Raw genomic sequence first — 21,772 nt, 5'->3', positions numbered from 1 at the left:
TGGTGCAGACACACATACAAGGGGGGAGGCTGCCATAGTCATTGTTTCTGGCACTATAATAAACATCATTTGTGAGGGCTTAAATGATCCTGTCTATTTCTTCTCTTGTCTGTGCTGTGAGATTGTTATTTAATACACATAACTCTGTCTCCTTGTGATCTCCCTGAGGAATAGACACTATAATAAACCCCGATTTTAACAATCTGTTGCTTTTCCTAAAGCAACACTAGAGGTTTGAATGAGGAAAGGCCCCTGTCATTCAAACAGTAATTACTCAAATGATGTTCCCTTACATGACTGTGTCTTAAAGATTCAGGCAGAGTACCATTATTTTTTGGTAATAATTACATTAAATAAGACGTCCATCTTTCTTTTCGCTGCTCTTTTTTTTTTCTAAAATAGAAATCAAACAAAATATTGGCTACTTCATTTATTTTATATTTAAACAGCAAATTATTTACCAATAATGTTGTGGTTAGTTATGTAACATTGTGGGTGTAATATACAGAGGTGGGACAAGTACTCAGATCTGGTACTTGAGTAAAAGTAGAAGTACCAGAGTGTTCGTACTCATTCTGCAGATTTGTCCATTTCAGAAATAAATATATATCATAAGTTTTGATTATAATGATTGATCATTAAAGGTTTATCAAAGCTGGTAAAGGTGCAACTAGTTTTTAATAACTTTGTATACTGCAGGGTAGCCTGTGAATCTACTCCAGGTGTAACTAAAGTATGTTTTAATTGTTGATTATATTTCACATCATTAATCAAAATCTGTAAAGGTATAAAATAAATGTAGTGCAGTAAAAGTACAACGTTTACCTAATCGTAGTGGAGTAGTCCTAGTATGGAAGTACAAAGTAGCATAAAGTGAAAATACTCAAGTAAAGTATCTCAAACTTGTACTTAAGTACAGTACTTGTGTAAATGTACGTTTATAGATAGATAAATAGATACTTTATTTGTTTTACAGACTACAATCAAACCTCATTATATACAATGTGGTGTAAACAGTGTCTGCAGGGTGTCCCTTTGCCCAGCAGGGGGCATGTTTCCCCGCCTCCTCTTTGTGAACCGGAATGATATGCTTTCACCTTGGTGCATATCGCTGTGGAGAGCAGCCACACGTTTGATTTAATCTAGAATTTGACATTCAAATGCAAGATAAATGTTACTGTAGCACCGCAGCGTGTCGGACTGTTCGTCAAACAGATAGGAAACATGAAGCAGGACGTCAGGATTCTGTTATTGGGGGAACGTGAGTCATTTCACTGACAGTTAACCACAAACTAAAAGACTAGCAAACATTAGCAGTTTAAGCTAACTTGGCAACTTGTCGCTGAATTTACCTCGGCTACTCCTGGTGGCATGGTGTCGAAAACTGTCCTAATATGTACATCTGCACCCACTGTGTTATTAAATTATATGTTTTTTATTAATTGGCCGCTTTCCAAGTGCTGATTTCCGCAATGCTAACTAACCGTTAGCTCAGTAACTTCTGAACGGTTATTAGTTAGCTGCCATAGAGAAGTTAGTAAACATGTTTTATTATTATTTGCTAAATTATCAGCTGCCGTCCACTGAAATATACATTACCCAATAAACAGATGCAATGTTTATTTAATTTTCTGATATTTGAGTTATCCGTTAGTTTGAGATTATTGACATGTAAACTAACATTAACATAAAAGCTGCTACTAAACTAACAGTCAGAGTAGGAAGAAGCACTCAGAACTTGTACTTTAGTAAAAGTAGAAGTAATCAGATCTTGTACTAATAATAAGCTAGTCAGTCCATATCAGGGTTTTTATGTAAATGATAACATAAGGACTAGCCAGCTAACTTTCTACAACATTTATTTAGGTAGGTGCTGTCTCTTTTTTCACACAAGCCAATTTGGATCATTTATTCTTCCTCTGTGAGCCCCTCTCATCCTCTTCATGTTATTTCCAACAGCCAAGGTGGGGAAGACATCACTCATCATGTCTTTGGTTGGAGAGGAGTTCCCAGAAGAGGTAAGTGTCAGATTAACTATGTATCCCTGCTGTACCTAAAGGAGTACTGTATGTCCATGAAAACTTGGGACATTTACACCAGCTGACTCTAATATCTATTGTAGCCAATTCAGAGAAAATATATTTAAAAATTTATATACATCTCTCTGACAGGTTCCTCTCAGAGCCGAGGAAATCACCATCCCTGCTGACGTGACTCCAGAGAAAGTGCCAACACACATAGTGGACTACTCGGGTAACATGACCTGAATGCTAACAACAACATTGCTCAGTCCTCTGTGTCTGTTTGTGTGTGTGCGGTTTGTCAAACTGGATCGCTTCGACTATGACTTAAAACAAATGTTGTTTGCCCTCAACAGAAACAGAGCAGAGTGATGAAGTCCTTAAAAATGAGATCATCAAGGTAAGTACACCAAACAGCACTAATGTCATCTGTTTGAACAATTTCAATTAATGGACTGAATTGGGTAATGATGATTATTGATATTCCCTCATTTAGAATAACAACTTGGAGCCAGATAAATGAATATAATTGTAGATATAATTTGTTAAGACATGTCTACAAGGCCTTGTATTTACATCATTCATGCCAGGAACATAAACATCCACATCTTTTTCTTAGTTGTTTTCTAGCTCAATGTATTCTTCTTGCTAAACCTGTTCTTTCTTCAACAACACAGGCTAATGTGGTGTGTGTTGTGTACGATGTCACCAACGAGGACACGATAGACAAGGTAGTAACCTGATACTTGTTTATATTGTAACTTACTGTATAAGCATTCCACGTACTATGAATAGCATTGACTTAATGCATTTTTGCCTGTCTCTGCTTTTGTTCTTCAGATTAAAACTAAATGGATCCCTTTAGTTAACGGAGATGCAGAGAAAGGAAACAAGTATGTATCAGCTGTTTATGGGTGTATGTTACCTGGTCTCTTATGTGATGGAACTTTGCACTCCTCCCTACTGTTAGAACGTAATGTTGGCGAACTTGGTAATCTTGGATTTGTGCGTGTTTAAGTAGCGCAAACAATTTCCATGTGATGAAGACATAAAGCTTGCAGCCTGATAAACAACTTTTGATTTCAACAGTGAAATGAACACATTTTTTTTTTTAAACAATGAACCTGTATAGTGAGACAAAAACACCAAGAACAATCTATAAAAACACCAGAGTATATATAAACACCAGAGTATATATAAACCTGACAATTAGATTAGATTTTGGCCACTTGGTGATGTCACAACAGTTTTCTGGGTTGTGCAACAATCAGCCAATAACGAATCGGGTAACCTTTAAGTTTTGTTGACCCTAATTTTTATTATGAATATGGGTCTTTGGCGACTCTTCGGTTGGTGGTAGAGTTAGGGGGGGGAGTTTGTAGGTGAGGTAAATGGAGGATGGAGTGGTGGGAGAAGTAAGGGGAGAGAGGGTGATGTAGGGGGAAGGAGGTGAGGTAAATGGAGAAGGAAGTTGGCTGTTATTCTTTTGTAATCCTAATTCCAAGAATATGGATTGCGGGAAAACCTGGGGTCCAGGACAAAACCCAATGTGAGAAAAGGGGAGGGTTGAGGGAGAAATGGAGGAGGGAGTTAGGGAGGAGGAAGAGGGAGTTACGGTTCTCAAGCTTCCTCCCACTCTATGTCGCGGTCACACTTCTGGTGCGTCCAGCTCCACACACCCTCCCCGTAGTTCTCCGTCGCCTCCCTATTTTCCGTCTCCTCTGTGGCATTTATACTCGCCTCAGCTTCCTCCATCTTTGCTTCCCTTGCCCTGTCCTTCTTTGGCGTCTGGCTTTGCATTTTCTGCAAAGGGATGACCTTTCCTTCAGCCGCCCTCGTGAAGAACACGTCCTGCAGGACTTGATGTTCATCCTCCGCCATTCTCTCTTTTGCCTCCCAGCTCAGTTGTTCCTGAGCCAGGTTTTCCTTCTCCTTTTCCTTTTGCTCTCTCCTCTGGTCTTTAAACTCTTGGACTTCCGTCTCCAAGGTTTTGTTCCTCCTAGTCAGGTCATTCTTCTTCATCATCTCCTGCTTTAGCTCAGTCTCCCAGCTCTGGGGCCTCATGTATAACGCCGTGCGTAGGATTCACTTGGGAACGTTGCTTACGTAGTAGAAATCCGAAAAATAGGTCCATACATTTTCCGATTCACCGAACATTGCGTACCGGCGAGGAAAGTGCGTACGGTACTTCCTACGCCGGTTTCCCTTTTATAAATCACAATCAAGACGAAATGCGGTGCAGCTTTTGCGGGCTTCACGTAACGCCCATATTTGACTATAAATAGTCAAAGAAACGCTCATTCATTCATTTTGACTGACTGCATGGAGAAGATCGCAGGAAATGACGACAGAACAGCTAAAAAAGACATCTCACACCGTGTCAGATTTTGGTTACTTTGGGGAGGTGGAGATAAATCCTATTGTTTGGTGGATGCAGTTTGAACCAGAGTAGCAGCATGGAGGTCGGATCGTCACCAAAATAAATAAGTGGTCCGAAAAAGGTTAATGACAAAAAGTACACATAGCCTTCCTCAGGCAGTGTGTTTGTACCGGGGACAGGAGACCCCCCCTTGATGAGAAACTAAGACATGATCGGGGGATCCCTCCGGAGTGGAGTCATGACGACTGGATCTGAATTATTTGTTTGTATTTGGTGGTTTTTGTTCCAGCTGTCGATCAGCAACTCTATATCCATAATCCACCAGTTAAAGGAAATACAACTAATGTGTTGTGTTATATTAGCTGTTCAGTTTACCACATAGTGTTCTTAGTTTCCATACCTCCTGTGTTCTACAAGCGACTTATCAAGTCTTGGCAAACGGCATAAAACACGATTAAACGTGATAGTATATAAAACCATGCTCGTATCTACAACCTATAGAAATGCAACACGGCGTCAGTTTAGACGAAATCCTGTCCTCCTGCTTACCGCATCATTTATGAGAAACCATTTCATAACATTAACACAACATACTCGAGGTGGTTTTAAATAACATCCGTATTTATTTATTGCTCCCAGTTATGTTTTCAGTCTCAAACAGGCGTTTGTTTAATCATTTTAAGATTGGCTTTAATCAATGTTTGAAAATGAATTCTTCATAGACTATATGATAAATGAGACGTAACATTTTATTTATGGTATTATTATTATTTCTCTCCATTCCTTCTGCTAACGGTGTCGCAGTTTCTCGTCTCTCCCGTTGTTGTGCTTAGTGCGTACGCATGGGTTAGTTTGCGTGGAGGACTCCACGTTTTCCCGTCAAGTTAGTATTTTATAAATCGCAAACATTGCGTAGAAACTGGCTTACACAATATTTTTGAGCGTATATCCCTTTATAAATGAGGCACCTGGTCTTTAAACTCTTGGACTTCCGTCTCCAAGGTTTTGTTCCTCCTGGTCAGGTAATTGTTCTTCATCATCTCCTGCTTTAGCTCAGTCTCCCAGCTCTGGTGTCGATCGGCCAGGTCTTTGTTGACCCTTTCTTCCTGCTCCTGCCTGTCGTCTTTCAACACTTTGACTTCTGTCTCCAAGCTTTTGTTCTTTTTGGCCAGCGAATATTTTTGTTCATCACCCGTTTCAATTTGATCTCCAGCTCTGTAGGCTCAGTCTCCGAGCTCTGGGGTTTGTTCTTGAAAGACCTTTCCTCCTGTTGTTTCAACTGGTCTACCAACTGTTTGACCACATTTTCGGAGCTCAGGTGTTTTTCAGCCAGGTCATTTTTCTCCTTCTCCATCTCTTTCAGTTTCATCTCCATCTTTGAGAACTTTTCCTCCAGCTCTCTCTTCTCCCTGCTCTGTTTAAGAGCCAGGTCTTCTTTCTCAAACTTCTTTTTCCAAGCAGCCTCTTCCAGACTTTTCAGCATGTCATTTTCTTTGCGCATCCTGTGGGCAAAAGTCATCTTCTCGCAATCATATGCATTGGGGAAATCAGCCAGGCCGTATATCTTACCATTTCTGCAGTGGATCTCGTTCAGGGATTCTTCCACTGCATCTTCGTGGTCATCTGCTCTGGTATTACACCTGTTGTTTGAATAGCTTCTCCTATCCATGGCACAGTCTGTAGACTTGTGTTGGGGTGGGAGATGTGTGTTCTCTGTAGGAGACTGTAAGATTGCTCTGATCCAACTGAATGCGTCTGGAAAGAAGAGTGACAGCAGCTCTGAGAGTCTGCTATTCAATACAATACAAAACCAAAGCCGGTGTTATGTCACGTGATGATGTCACTGTTTGGCTTTAGTTTGTTAGTTTAAAAAATAACAACAAAATAACATTTGTGATGCTTATAGACACAACTTAATAACATCCTTTATGGCTGACAGAATGTTAGCATTTCATTACTTTTTTAAGAAAAGAAAGATCTTTGTGATTCAAATACTTTACAATGAAAAATGTTTCATTTTCATTCATTTTCTTTTTATTGTTTTGAATCAATGGTAACAAGCCTTTATTTAATTTTGTTGTCAATTTATTGAACATGTCAGAAAACATACAACAATAATAATAATATATATATATATATATATATATATATATATTCTTTTTTTACTTTTTTCTCACTCATAATAATAATTATAACAAAGTACAAAAAAATACATTCTCAAATAGTCTCTGTCATGTTCAACAGGGGCAAGAAGAAGCTTAAAAAAAACGTTTCTGGTCCTACCCCCTCTAGCATACATTTTCCTTATAAATAAAATATTAGGTCATCGTCATCGGCGAGATGTTTGTCTTGTTCATTTCTTTGTTTTTTGTTTTTTACAAAACAATCAGAAAGAAATTACTTTTACAAGACTTGTACAATATTTCAGTGCATCATTACAGTTATTCCACAGACTAACACCTTTTGATGTGATGCAATGAAGTTTGGCCAAGCCTCTTTGCTAGCACACATCTTTCCTGTTAGTGGTTTTATTTTTGTAATCCTTTTTTTCATAAATAGTGTGTTTGTGTGTGTTTATACTTAAATACACTTAAAAAGACTGCCTCTGGAGGGAACTTTGGGATCTTAGCCTTTGCAGACCATTTACATGCACACAACACACCTACACTATATAACACACTACAGGGAAGGGAAAACTCCAAAAAGGACATTAAGTCCCCTTTTATAATATATAGCTAATATAATATTTATAACGCAACATACTTCCACTATTTCACTCCGCTGAAAAAAAAAAGGTCAGGTTATATGTCGCTGCACCACCCGCCTTAGCCCATCGGCAGTGTGCTTTAAGACTTCATTAGTTTGTCATTTGCACACATTTAGTCAGTCACCGTGTGGGAAAACTGAATGCTACTTTCTCATGCACAAAGAAAGGTTATTGAATTTCCTGCTGTAAAAGAGCAATAATCATTAATCAATGACGTGTTTCTGTAAGAGAGCATTGCTGACAGATTTATTGATTTGTATTATTACGATGTCATGCATGATATATATTTCTGGAGCACTTTAATTTAGAATTTGTTTTATTGAGCGAAAGTCCTGTAACTTGGTGCAGTTTTGGAGAAATGTAAATTATTAAAGTTGGTTAATAGTGTTTCCAAATTAAAGTAAACGTACATACAAGTTTTTGTGCACTTTCAATTATAGTTCTTAGACAGACTGCGATCGCTGCATCTCATATTGAGTGTTACCCTGTCTCCATATGTTCTAGAGTTCCCATCATCCTCGTGGGGAACAAGTCTGATCTGCGCTGCGGCAGCTCGATGGAAACCATTCTCCCCATCATGAACCAGTTCTCTGAGATTGAGACGTGTGTCGAGGTGAGACTGAACGGTTGCTAATCACTGCAGCATGTACACACCTGCTGACCTTAACATCGAGATACACACATGGCTGCTTGGTTTCAAACAAATATGAACACATGCACACTTAATATGACCTCTAGATTGCAAATGTAATTGTACCTTAAATGTTCTTTCTCCTGTTTTTCTTCTCTTCAAGTGTTCTGCGAAGAACTTAAAAAACATTTCTGAGCTGTTCTACTATGCACAGAAGGCGGTTCTGCACCCCACTGCCCCTCTTTATGACCCTGAGGACAAACAGGTCAGACATTTTGGATTTGTTTATATAACTATGAGTCAGCATGTGTCTCTTCTTTCCATTTACATTCTGTATGCGCATGCAAATGATTGGTTGAATAATGCAACATCAAAACATCAAATATGTTCCTGCAGCTGAAGCCCCTGTGTGTCCGAGCCCTCAGCAGAATATTCTACATCTCCGACCAGGACAATGACCGTATCCTCAGCGACGCAGAACTCAACTGCTTTCAGGTCAGCCAATTAAATCACTTAATTTAACATAAGGTCTTCTCAGTTATTATTTGACGCAAAATATAATCAAATCTATCCATCTTTATTTCTAGAAATCCTGTTTTGGGAATCCTCTGGCACCTCAAGCCTTAGAAGACGTGAAGACTGTTGTTTGGAAGAACACCAGCGATGGGGTGCAGGACAACGGCCTGACCCTTAATGGTAAAATTCCCTTAAGAATAACAACATGTGTCTTTAACCCTTAGATGCATAAGTGGGTCTTTCTTGACCCGGTGAGGTGGTTTTCTTGAAGTATCTTTGTAATTACTTTTTTTTAATCATTTCATATTCCAGCTATTCCTCAAAAAACATGTTTTGGATATCATGCCATTCAAATTTTTTATTTACATTTTAAGAAATTGTAGTTTTTGTATTACTACCCCAAGCTTCCATAAGTGGGTCAAACATGACCCGCATGCATTTTTTATGGAATCCTATGGGAAAAAGTTTTTTTTTTTTTTAAATGTAAAACAAATTTCTAAAATTATAAACAGTGAAATATAAAATATTTCTAGGGTGAACCAAAATATAATACTAAATATTATACAAGTGATTTTTCTTAAAGTGGACCTATCATGCTATATTTGAATAATATAGTATAGGACCATACCTATATAAGGCATATTTATACTTTTTATTTTTCAAAATACCAAACAGATCATGCATTTTAGCCATTCCTCATTTCGCTCAATTTAACAGTCTTTTCATTGGCTGATTCTGTGAGAACAGCACCATCTACAGGCCTGGCATATTGACATATTGACTACTCCAGCGCTTTCGAACGGCAATGTCCGTGGCTGTCTCCTCCTGATTGGTGGAGTTGGCCCAATAGCCGTAGCGCCACTTCTGTGACGTCATAGAAGTGTTCAAATCTGGATCAGTCTGTATCAGATCTGTTGCAGCCCCTTTTTTAGAGATTTGGGTATGGAGGAAAATAGAGAGGGTTGTGTTTTCTGACACTTGGTGAGTTCCCTGGAACACCGGGGACACATATTCATGTAGAAAAGACGTGCAAAAGTGCATTTTGCATGATAGGTCATCTTTAACCAAAATGACAAAAATGGTATAAAAACACATATTATTCTAACACGGGTCCTTTTTGACCCACTTATGGAAGAGTGTAGGGTCCAGTCACTCGTGCATCTAAGGGTTAAACAGAGTTGTTGCAAGGTCACACTCAGCTAATTCCCATGTATTCTATGTCCTCTCTTTCAGGTTTCTTGTTCCTTAATACATTATTTATCCAGAGGGGCCGACATGAAACCACGTGGACCATCCTCAGGAAGTTTGGTTATGACGACAACCTGGAGCTCACTGATGATTTCCTTTATCCTGAGTATGTTTACTGACACTACGTTACTGTATCTTTCAATTCAGATAATACATTTGTATTTTGGTGATAACTATAACCTTACAACAGGTGGTTCTGCATTAGTATTTTAGAATAGATATACCTGTCCCTGCGTTCTCGTCAGATTTGCCGTATTTCTCCTGCTTTTAACTTATTTATGTTTGTGCATTTTTGTCCCTTATGCTGAGGTATTCAAGTATTTTGTTCTTCGTTATGTTTTTAAGCATCCAAGTTCCTGTTGGCTGCACCACAGAGCTCAATCCTTTAGGTTACCAGTTCCTCCAGCGGCTGTTCAACAAGTATGATGAAGTGAGTAAGAATCCGAGCTGCCTGTCACAATATCCCACTGCATAGTGAAATGTGATGGGAAATGTTATAATATATGTAAATATCAGTTTTCTACAAATTCAATAATAGAGGTTTCCTTGTTCTGACAAAAATACATGTTTTCCCTCTCAGGACAAGGACTCAGCCCTGTCCCCAGCAGAGCTTAAGAACCTGTTTTGCGTGTGTCCTTACATGCCATGGGGGGCCGAGGTCTACCTGGCGGTCCCCACCACAGACGAGGGCTACATCTCCAACCACGGCTACCGTTGTCAGTGGACGTACGTACCTCACACAATTGTTAATGATTTTTATGAGCTTGCATGCATTACTTTTTCACTTTTCTGCACTTTTTTTGTTCAAAGGTCACATGTATGTCAATCCCTTCACATGCAGGCTTTCTGCGTATTTTGACATCCACCGTTGCCTGGAGCATCTAGGATATCTAGGCTACCCTATCCTCACTGAGCAGGACTCCCAGACTGCCGCTGTCACAGGTTTGTGTCTTTTAACTGAAGGGAATCCCGCAAACAGCATATCAATTAGAAAGGTTGAAATGCAAAATGTAATTACCACTTTTCCAGGTAAATACGTTTCTGTTAAGAGGATTGCTCTTCTTAATCCTGTCCGCTGTCCCCTAATAGATTTACATTCTTGTACATCCGACCTTGAGATGTAAAGGAACAGTTGTTAATTGCATGTGTGTCCACACGTTTAAGCATGCACGGTTTGAAATATATTGCACTTTCCATACATATTATACCTTTTTGTTTTGTGTAGGCATTAACTAAAAGAACAATGATTACTGATTTAATTGTTTTGTTCTTATACGGTAGTGGTGTCTCTGTGCAGGCTGTGTGTGAACTAGTCTGAAGCCAGTTTGTAAAGTAAGCTTGGAAAGTTTGATGTAATATGTCTCAGTGCTGCTAATCAAACACATTCTGTCTCAGAGGGGGGCATCTTTTAGATGTCAGGTGAGGCCACAGATGTCAGGTGAAAGCCACAGAGATTAACACAGCTCTTGTAACAAGGGGTCTAGTTTCTAGTTGTAGCATGTGCTCTGTTTCTATGTTTAACGGTGCTTAACCAAGCTTTTTTTTTGAATTTTTGTTGGTAATTGTTACTATAGAATTATGTTTAGCTATGCTAGCAGTAGCTCTCTCAGATGCTTGCTCTAATCATCTGTCAGCTGGATTATCAGTTTTGTTCCTGAGTGAAACATCTCAACAACTGTTGGATGGATTTCTACAGTGTTTTGAGCAGACGTTCATTACCTAAGAAATGCCAAATTCTTAAACTCCTGATTTTTCATCTGGTGCCACAACAGCTGGGGCTAACAAAGTACAATTTTGACTGATGAACAATTCTCAAGTCTGGCAGTATAGAGTTTGACGGATGAGAAACACATATCCTAAATAGCTATCCTACACGCCATCATTGCTGTTGATATAACTTTCCTGTGGCAGTAACCCCAGGCCACACTACAGTTTTTGTATCATTAGTGTTTGGGATGAAAACATGTCGTTTCTCTCTTTTCATTATTTAATATTCATGTAAATAATAGATTCATTTGAATAGAAGATAATGTGGGTTACTGATAAGGGAGCTGTTAAGAGGGGAATCATGTTTTGTTAACAACCTTGTTCTTCATTTTGTATAACTTTTATTCCTCTTTCTATTGTTTTTACTTTTCCACAAGCTTTTTCCAAGAGATCTGAGGTGCAGCAGCTGCAGATCTTCTAGGATAAACTGGTTAGCACCGCACAAGTGATATTGTCTGCAGGCTGTAGGCTCTCTGCTCTGTTTGGCAGCCAAGACAAACCACACGGTGATTAAACAGGAGGGAACAGACTCATTGGATGTGTGTAGAAGTGCTAAAAAAAAACAGCTCATATGGCAAGTGGTTTTTCTAAGCGGGAGCAAGAATTGTATCCTCTTCTCTGGCCTGGTCGGCCTCCCACCTCAGGCCTATTAATACGAATGTCTATCTATAAAATATTGTCTATTATAATTTAGACAACTTCCATCTTTCTAACTTTGCCTTACGGTCAGTGAAAGCTGGAGAAATGGCAGGTGGAAGACCTGTGTGTTCTTGCGTTATTACTTATTAGGGATGCTCCGATCGCCAATTTTGGGAACGATCGCCGGAATCAGTATCGGCCGATACCGATCGCCGATCCGATCGAGTGGGCGGGGCCTATGGGGATCTTCCATTTAAAGTGATGTTTAAAACTCAGTTAATGGGGCTCATTCACTGGCGCTTCCACAAACAACAACCAACATAATTATTACATTCAAATGAAGTACATTATTCAAGTTTACATTAACTTCGGAGAATAACACGGGAGAAATGAGCGGAAGCGCTCTCTTTTCCTCTCTCCCCCTCTCTCCCTCTCTTGACAGCCTGTCAGTATCGTCTCATGCAGCTCACTGATCCAGTAATGACTGACCCGACAGTGAAGAATAAATATATGTATAACTAGTTTAGCTAGTTCCAGAGGTAGATCAAATAGCAAAGTGTGTTGGGTCTAACTCTTAGTGTGTGTTGCTCCGATCACCGGTCCGTCACAGCGGGCGGAGCTGCAGGATTTCTGCTTCACACACGTTGCATACCGCTATTTTATTGTCATTTTTGGACACCTTAAAATACTGCCAGACCGGTGAAGCCATTTTGGCGAGCTTGTTTTGCCGCGCACAGAGAAAAGTGACATGTATTTTGGTCATGCGATCGGCTCTCGCGATCGGCATGTTTAGAGAGCACCGATCGATCGGCAGAGAGTGAGTATCGGCCGATATGGAGCATCCCTAGTACTTATATCTAGTGTTTGTGCTTGTTTACATGTGCAGTTACACAGGACAAAGAGTTGGACCTGGAGCAGCACCAGACACAGCGGTCAGTTTTTCTCTGCAAGGTGATTGGACCGCAGGGGACAGGCAAGACGGCCTTCCTGCAGGCCTTTGTGGGTCGCAGCGTTGAGGTATGAAACCATCTGCTAGTCTGGAGAGAATAAAATATTAAATCTGCACTCGTCAACATTCTTAAGGCTAAAAAGTGACTGTTTCTTGTTGGTTTTCTCTCTCTCTTTTGCCTTCTACAGAATAAGGGAAATCCCAGCAGTGCCTTCTCCCCCTATGCAATAAACACTATCCAAGTCAGCAACCAGGAGAAGTACCTAATCGTAAGTACCTTCCATCCTAATCCTAATGACGACCCTTCTCCACTGACCCTGACTAAGGACTGTGACCTTCACTCTTCTCTTTATGCAGCTCAATGAGGTGGATGTGGAGGTGGAGTTCCTGAAGGCATCGGACGCCTCTTGTGATGTCGCTTGTCTCATGTATGACGCCAGTGACCCACATTCCTTTGACTATTGTGCCAGTATATACAAGGTCAGTCACAAAAGTTCCACTGACATTGCTGGAAATATTGTTTAGAAAGGTTTAAATGTGTGCCCTTTAGATAGGCTGTCCATCAGTGTGTGCTGGTCTTTCCACACAGTTTGTTTTGCTGATAAAGCATTATTGCAGCTCACTTTGCTTCCCTTTAGCAGTTTCTAACACTGACTTTAATTCAAATAGCTGATTCTGGTGAGTATGAAATAGTATGTGTAAGATATACTGTATTCTAACTTAAACAAATGATGGAATGAAAATTAAAATTATTTTATTTGCCTGCTATTTATTCTAATTTCATGGTGCTTTGTTTACATAAACCTTTTTTTTTATAATAAAAAAAAAATGATCCACTTTATTACTGATACTTGACACAGGAAGAAATGGATGTCTCTACTATTTAATTCAACTAAATAAACACGTACTACTAACGGTACGTCTACACGGCAGCATGCGTTGAAGCTTGCCGGTGGGCGTGTCTGGCGCGCGACCAACAACCAATCACATTAATCTCCCGCCCCGGACACACAAGCACACGGTTTGATTGGCTAGTGCTTGTACTGGCATATGATTTGATTGGCTGACGCTTGCGTCGAAGCTTGAAAAGTTGAATTCAACTTTCGAAGCGAGCAATGGAGGCAAAGCGACGGAACCCCATTCAAAGTGAATGGGAAGCGTCTCCGTTGAAGCAACGCACGCTGCCGTGTGGACGGGCCGTTACTGTAACCTTTCCAACTTTGAAAGATCAGTGTTATTATAAATCAGATTTTTCTTCAGTTTGTATACATTTATTACGCATTGCAATAAGCTTTACTTGACATTCGTTATTTAAAAATGTATTTTTTCTCTCACAACTGAGCTTTCCCTCTTTATCCAATGTGTTGCTCAGCAACACTACATGGAGAGCAACATCCCATGTGTGCTGGTCGCCTCCAAGGTGGACCTTCCTGAGGTCAAGCAGTTCCACGGGATGACTCCGGCCGAGTTCTGTTATAAACACCAGCTGCCTCCCCCGCTGCCCTTCTCCTGCCTGTTGCTCGACTCCACCAGCAAGACCATCTACTCCCGGCTGGCGTGGGCAGCAGTATATCCGTACGTCATCCACACACAAACTATTGATCTTGAGATAAATGTGACATCAGAATCAAAATCAGGTTTATTGCCAAATTTGACACGTACAAAGAATTTGTTTTAGTGTGTAATGGTGCGTAAACAGAGGAAGAGTAATACAGTTGTAAAATAAGTAGATATAGAAGTATTATAGCAACTATCATATAAATAAAATGCAATGTATGTATAAAAATGTATTGTTCACAAGAAAGTTAGTACAGCAAGAATATGACAAATTACCATAAATAATAATATAGAATATGTGCACTCTAGTAGAATTTGAAGTAGAAAAGCTGTGCAATTTGAAAATATTATAGTATTTTACAAAACTGCAATATATATAATAGTAAGGGAAATGGCTCACAATGTGCCTTAATGTAATGCATTGTGTCTTTGGGAGGAATAAAGAGTGAGGGTCCCAGGCCTTGTTGAGGACATCCTTGAAAACCTGTAACATATACAGATGATTTAAATGCAAATGTGGTTTCATACATTTAGTGATTAAAGCTTCATGTGGTAGAGAAGCTAGACGTGTTGTTCTCATGCTATCAGCTGTTGCTTTGTACCGCTAATGATTTCTCCCTCCCATCTCCAGACACCTGAATGGTTCAGACATGAGCAACACGTCGTACTGGCTGAGAGTGGCGCTGGGCTCGGCTGTGGTTGCAGTTCTGGGCTTTGCCATCTACAGAGCCGTGGCCAGACTGAAATGATCAACAACCAGCTGACGCTCCATCCATCCATCAAGACCAAACCTCAAAGACCAGAGTCACATCATTTTACTTTTCACCTCCAAGCCTCCCAGCAAACTCTTCATATCTCTGCTCTTCTTTACCTTATCCTACCCTCTGAGTCAGGTGATCGCAACAAAATCAATTGGAAGATACTGGTCATATTATTGCCCTCGCTGCTTTTTTCGCCTCACGTTGCCCGACCAGGTTAAGTAGGAGCTAACCTCGGTGCATTGATACACAAAGAACTGTTCACATCAGGTGCTTTATCAGAGAGGAGGAAATGCAGGATAACAGTTATTTCATCTTTTGCTTTCCCCTCAATTATACGTGAAATGTTAATGGTGAGATTGGAGAGGTTTTTATGTACATGCAGTGTTTATTAAGTATAATATACAAAAATGCCAAATTGACTAGACTGACGAACCAAAGGGCAACACATGGAGCAATTTAACCTAGCATTCTGATTGGCTGCCACTCAATCTCCGCCAATGAACTCACTGATACTAAATGTTCAAATCTGATTTGCCAAATGACTCCAGCAGCAATGACAAGTCATAGCATGTTATTAGCTCCAAGGAATATTATTTTTGCCTATGGATGAAACATTTTTAAGTGTTTAGCAGTAAGGCCTCCAGTGATGAAGAAGAAATGTGCATGAGGAGAATGGTTTGTTTATGCATCTGAAAAAAGTCCGAAAATATATTCTCATAAGAAAACAAGTAGAGCTTTAAAAATGACAAAATGTTAAACGAAAAATCTGGTGGAATTAATCTCTGCTTCCAATCAGCTTCCTTCTGTTCATATTGAAATGGTTGATTTTGATAGACTGAAATAGCGTGATGATCTGTGATTTTATTCTATTCACACACACCTGACACTGTGCATTCACTTTGACCTTGTTGCATAATCCGCCATTGCATTGTTTCCCGACATGAGTCAGTCATGTTACGGACGTTCTCTTGCTCAGTTCAGCTGGGGACCTGCTGTTTCTGCAGAATACACTTCTGTGACTTTTAAAATATGGCTGTTTTTCTTACTGAAATTGAACTGATTTGAGATGATGAATAAAAGACCAGACTAGACTGGGTGGGACCTTTTACCCAAAAGACGTTATGGATGTTGGATGGAAGGTGATTGCTGTGCTTTAAGTTAAAATGCCTGACATTTGGTCTTTCTTTTTACCCCAAATTCAGTTTTTTAATTCCTAGCAGCTAATTGTAATGGCTGATCAATTCTAACTGGATTTTGTTTTGTATTTTTTTCATTTCCAGCATTTATACACTATTATCAGACTTCGAAAACTTGACGGAGCACCTTTTTTTTCTTTTTTCTTTAATGTACTTTTTCTGTGTGCCATGCTAATGAGGCATTACTCGTTTAAAGTGATGCTAACGGATCAATTTTGTTCTAAAGACCTATAGGCTATTTGAGTATTATTGTTCCAGATACATCTTAATCGCAAAACCTTTGTTTCTTAAGTTGTTTTTCTGCTGTGCTAGTATGTTGGACTACTGTGTGTTGAAGCAACAACCAGTACTTCTCCACATGGGATGTCAAAAGACGAAGACCGCTTCTCTAGGCATCCGGATGTTCCAGTTAGGTCACTTCAATAAGGTGTTTTAACATTTTACACCTGTATAAAGAAGACACAATGACTAACACTGTACAGAGGGTAATTTGTGTCTGTCATCTTGACTTTCATCAGTTTGACTCCAGTCTGTCTGTGCTGGTCCCAACTGCAGTGGAGAGGAGACGCCTGTTCTCAAAAGACACCACAAGATGGCAGTGTTGCATGTCATTCAGGTGAGAGGCAGGGAACTGATGGCTGGGTGTGTCTGCAAAGCCTCCTCCTCACTCTGGGAAAGGAGGATGTTTAGATTTTGAGTGTATTTTTATATTCAAGAACAACCAGGGTGTAAAACACTATAAAAATGCACCTTAATTTCCTCTATCTAGGGCAATTTTTGCACTTAGATGTTTTTACCTTTTTTCCAGAGATCTACATTCATGACCATCTCTCGGCCTTGTTTACTACGGCTTTATTCCCTTAAGGGACTTTATTCCTGTGCACTTTTGCTTCCCAACCGATTCTCTATGGTATACAAGCGTTCACTTCTTACCACAAAGTGTCCTGGAAAGTCCATCCCTGCCCCCAGGACTAGGTTGTTATGCAGTTAACACTAAAGTCTAATTTATAACATAATACCTTTCAGTCTTCACCACCGTGTCTTTATTTTGTGTATGTCCATCCTGCCTCAGCAATGCAATATAATCCCTCATCTGAGGCTCCATTGCATCACTTTGATGAACAATAACTCATTTCATGCACGTGGCTAAATGTGTTATGTCTAAGATAACGTATTTGTATCAAAACGTAGGAATCAACGTTTTGTGCCTGTTAAATGTATTACAAATACTAATCTTTGATATGCGCACAAATGCCTCCATCCAATTGGCTGAGTGTAATTACGCACGCGTAAAATGCGCACAATAAGTAGACCCACACATGTTGTAGAAGATGACAAAGGTTTATTGAATTACAGTATAAACAGTCTTTAAAAGTGACTGATCACAGTGGGATGTTGGTAGAGTAGGAGTCGTCCGAACATGATGAAATATACAGAATGGAGATTGAATGACTACTATAGAGCCTTTAAAATAAATTCTAGCTGACGTCCACTGCCCGTGGTCTGCACATTTAAAAGGCTCAACAATGATCACCATTGTCACATTTGTATTTTCAGTATGACCCCGTGCACTAAAAATAAGTATTCATAAGTTCAGCTGTATGTACATGTTCTTCCAATTCAGGCAGACCCCAGTCTAGCCTTTTTGTCTCCAAGGATCAGACAGAAATTAACCTTATTATTAACGCCAAATAAAAAAGCTCAACATTAATTCTACAGCGTGTATAGTGCAATGAAGAGAATTACTGGTATAGACAGCATAAGTTTTCATGAGACCTTACAAAAATAATACATATACGAAAACATTTCCTTAAGTATTTACAGCGACTTTATAATAGTGTCCTTTTACTTCTTTTTCGCAGTTTTGGCTGCCTTTTTGGGTGTTTTTGCCTTGGGCTTGGCGACCCTCTTGGCTGGTTTCGCCTTGGGCTTGGGTGCCTTTGCCTTCTTAGCTGGTGCCTTTTTGACTTTCACTGGCGTCGCCTTTTTCACCACCTTTTTCACTTTCTTTGGAGCTGCCTTCTTGGTTTTCTCCGGTGTCTTGACCACCTTCTTGGGCTTGGCTGCCTTCTTGGGTTTGGCTGCCTTCACTACCTTCTTTGGTTTGGCAGGTGCTGCTACCTTGGTGGACTTCTTGGAGTCCTCTGGTTTGGTCAGCCTGAAGGATCCGGACGCACCGACGCCTCTGGTATGGCGCACAGTCCCGGCTGCCACCATCCTCTTCAGGGCCATCTTGATCTGCACATCGGCGTTTTCGCCCACCTTGTAGGTCTTCCTCACGTACTTCTGGATGGACTGCCGGGACGCGCCACTCCGGCTGGCGTCGTTCACGACGGCCGCTTTAATCATGTCCGAGTACTTAGGATGAGACACAGGTTTCTTAGGCTTGGCTGTCTTTTTGGATTTGGCTGGAGTTGACGACGTTTCTGCCATGGTGACTTTTTCTTTGGAGTTGGTTAACAAACAAAAAGAAAGTCCAGGGGGTGTAATTTCACCCTGCTCAGCTGGAGCGTCAGAAACGGAGAAATAAACGCAGCCAGAAATAAAAGCTTTCCCTTAGAAAGTCCGAGTTGGCAGACAATGCCCCCCTTACAATAAAAAAACGATATAGTTGTTGTCCACACAAAGTGACGTGTCAGTAGCTGGGATCTCTTAAGTGTCTTATTCCACAGGCGCGTCGATGAGCCTATGAAGCCTATCTGCGGACGTGATTGAGAACACCAACTGCCAGCAGCTGATCTAGCGGACTCCATGGAACTGGCGTCGTCCCGTTTGTGTTTCTTCATCCTCCAACTTCTGGCAAATATAAAAGCTACGGCTGAATATTGACACACAAAACATTATGGGCTGATAGCAGAGACATTGGGCTTCACGCCGAACCACTTTTCCGTATTCATCCGCGCCGGCGAACAACTTTTATTCCAGGAAAACCCGCTGGAAGTAACGCGGGCTGTGAACAATTTTGCACAATTCGCGTTAAATTGACCCAAACAGACGGAACCTCGGGCCAAATCATCCAATGCATATCGAAATTGTATCTATGCTCAAACGGATGCACGCACTTCGGTCGGATTCCGTCTTCGTTTTTGCTTTTAATACATCGATACATTTTCCCAACTAACACAGTCCGGCCATTGACTTTGAGTGACGTGGTTGAGATTATTTGCTGTTAAACCTCCTATAAATTAAATGTCACGACACCTAAGTGACAGGGGACACTTGGGATGATAATGTGGCTTTATATAGGTTGAAATACGGTGGATGGGTTTGCTGGGTTTGCTGTTATTTGGACAGAATTGCTTATAACCGTCACTATGGCAGTCGCCACTCGAGCTCCATTGTCAGGAAAGTTGCCAACACCTCCAAAGATCAGGGACTCTCATATTGGATCTTAAAATTGATCAGAATATTTTTAATACGGGTGTAAGTGGCTGCTGTGTGTCCAGGTGTGAGTCCAGCTGTGAGTGGGATCGTATCCGAAAGCAGAGTCCTTTAATATAGTGCGCAGTGATGGCTTTCTTTTGTTCAGGAACTGGCGCATCACAGCTCACTCAATAACAGCGTTCACATTTGGCTTTCCCAATTTTTATCAGGGTCTATGGTGTTGGTGCTGACCTTCAAAAAACTCAAAATGTACTAACTTCACCCTAATTCTACTGTGTTATTCCTTATTTTAATAGCAGGTCTGATGTCCCTCCCTGCAACGCCATTTTGATTCCTATATGAAAGTCACATCCACTGGAATAGTGTTTTTCTCGACTTTTTTGACATGGTAATCTTAGTATTGGACACTATTTTTTTTCAGATAATAACCATTTTTCTGTACTCATCCACATCAATGGTGCAAAAAAACACCAGGGGAGTGGGGGGTCCTCACAGTGCAGAGTGGAGTGTAGAATCAATGAACTTTAGTTAAAATTACATTATGCCTAATTACCTTTATATCCTACCAGAGTTTTTAAAATATTTGTTGTGGGTGATAAATAGTGCAAATAATAAAAATAAAGTTTAATTTAGAGAGGAAAATATCTCTACTCCACTCTACTCTATCTCCAGCTGTGTCCTCACACTGAGTTGATGTTTAGTTTTTTGGTGTTTTAAAGGGAGGGTGGGTGAGTTAGGTGGGTTAGTGTAGTGAGCCGGGAGGGATTGAATGAGTGAAAAAAGGGAGGGAGGGAGGGAGGGAGGAATGAAGGAATGAAGGAATGAAGGAGTGAGTGGATTTTTTTCACTGAAGAGGGAGGGAGTGGATGAGAGGGTGAGTACTACAGAGGACACGTGCATTATAGAAAGAGGGAGGGCGGGTGTAAAGAGATGACCGAGTGAAGGAATGAATGAGTGAATGCAAATATTTTTTATTGCGCAATTGAATGAGTGAATAATGGAGGGAGGAGCATAATGCAGTGCGCTGCTTTTATTCTTATTAACAGACAGCAACAGTAATGTCTCTATATGGTCATTTGAACCACATTGTCACATTGTTTGCTTATCAGGCCATGTGCTGCAGGGACAGCTTCTGGCTTGCTTTGGTAATTTTGGGATGTATTTGGTACTGCTTCGTTGTTTTTGTCACCGATGATCCGGAGTGGTGTGTTTTTGTCCATGGCCGCGTGTGTCTAGTTTAGGAAGCCCCCCCTCCCCACACCGTTATTAGACCACTCCTTTTATCCACCGACAGAGGGAACTCCTCCACACTGACTGCATTTCAGTGATAATCAGTTTAATCAGATGTCACTGAATGACCAGTGTATTGTATAAGCCTGCTTGCAGAGCCTCCCTTTTGTCAAAGGATAGTGATAATTTGACATAATTAAGAGTTATCCAGAGGTTGGTCTTAAATTGTCTAATTATACCATAGTGGTTTGAACAAATGTTTTCAGTGTAATTCTGCATTTTTCACATTATAAACACTTAGTAGATATGAGATTTGCTTTCATTTGAAAAACCGCAAATAAGAAAAACAGCATCTTTTATACAAAAGTCCCTTGTCAAAAGCATTTAACATAATATTAATTATAATTATTCATTATCAGGCTTGGGATTGTAAGCAGTATTTTTTGTTAAAGAATGTTGATAAGGCCCACCCATTTGGTGTCATGCATGCTACATCATTTTGTTGCTTGTTGTAGACTTTCCCAGCTTCCATACTGTTAAAAACACAGATGTTTCCAATAGATAACTTTTAGTATTGTGGAAAACCAAACAGATATTGTCCCTAAAAGTTTTAATTATGCCCCAGTGTGTGTCTTTTTAGGATTGGTGTTTACTCAACTCAGAAGAGTAGTTGAATGATCTACCAGTTGAATGACAGACATATTTGTACTCACTTCATTTTAATGG

The 21,772-nt window shown here is 40.2% G+C and overlaps 3 protein-coding genes across 3 annotated transcripts in view; 2 read left to right on the top strand and 1 right to left on the bottom strand.

Moving 5' to 3' along the window:
• The first annotated feature begins 1,041 nt into the window (after window positions 1-1,041).
• On the top strand, window positions 1,042-16,358 carry rhot2 (ras homolog family member T2). The gene is made up of 19 exons (XM_079659422.1): window positions 1,042-1,261; window positions 1,960-2,018; window positions 2,172-2,253; window positions 2,378-2,421; window positions 2,699-2,752; window positions 2,862-2,914; window positions 7,673-7,781; window positions 7,963-8,064; window positions 8,196-8,294; window positions 8,387-8,495; window positions 9,549-9,669; window positions 9,909-9,993; window positions 10,144-10,289; window positions 10,405-10,505; window positions 12,856-12,986; window positions 13,107-13,187; window positions 13,276-13,398; window positions 14,291-14,493; window positions 15,107-16,358. Exons 1-19 carry the CDS (start codon window positions 1,225-1,227, stop codon window positions 15,222-15,224), a joined length of 1,857 nt encoding a protein of 618 aa, XP_079515548.1. The 5' UTR covers window positions 1,042-1,224; the 3' UTR covers window positions 15,225-16,358.
• Window positions 16,359-16,481: 123 nt separating this feature from the next.
• rhbdl1 (rhomboid, veinlet-like 1) overlaps window positions 16,482-21,772 on the top strand; it is a 62,561-nt gene continuing 57,270 nt past the window's right edge. Inside the window, exons 1-2 of the mRNA XM_079659426.1 lie at window positions 16,482-16,859; window positions 16,951-17,048. Coding sequence (XP_079515552.1) covers window positions 17,025-17,048 — 24 coding nt within the window. The 5' untranslated portion in view covers window positions 16,482-16,859; window positions 16,951-17,024. The remainder of the gene's footprint in view (window positions 16,860-16,950; window positions 17,049-21,772) is intronic.
• Window positions 17,755-19,115, bottom strand: h1-0 (H1.0 linker histone). Its single transcript, XM_079660858.1, has one exon. It carries the CDS (start codon window positions 18,863-18,865, stop codon window positions 18,278-18,280), a length of 588 nt encoding a protein of 195 aa, XP_079516984.1. The 5' UTR covers window positions 18,866-19,115; the 3' UTR covers window positions 17,755-18,277.

This window comes from Notothenia rossii (genome assembly GCF_949606895.1).
Source record: "Notothenia rossii genome assembly, chromosome: 11".
NCBI classification, from domain to species: Eukaryota; Metazoa; Chordata; class Actinopteri; order Perciformes; family Nototheniidae; genus Notothenia; species Notothenia rossii.
Note: the sequence above shows the minus strand (reverse complement) of the source record. Positions and strands in the feature narration are given on the sequence as shown.

Bases quoted from the DNA above. Each gene is read 5' to 3' on its own strand.
- rhot2 (XM_079659422.1), top strand. From the start codon at position 1,225: ATGAAGCAGGACGTCAGGATTCTGTTATTGGGGGAAC. The intron at 10,290-10,404 runs GTACGTACCTCA...CTTCACATGCAG, and splicing joins GGCTACCGTTGTCAGTGGAC to GCTTTCTGCGTATTTTGACA. The intron at 12,987-13,106 runs GTATGAAACCAT...TGCCTTCTACAG, and splicing joins TTGTGGGTCGCAGCGTTGAG to AATAAGGGAAATCCCAGCAG.
- h1-0 (XM_079660858.1), bottom strand. From the start codon at position 18,865: ATGGCAGAAACGTCGTCAACTCCAGCCAAATCCAAAAAGACAGCCAAG.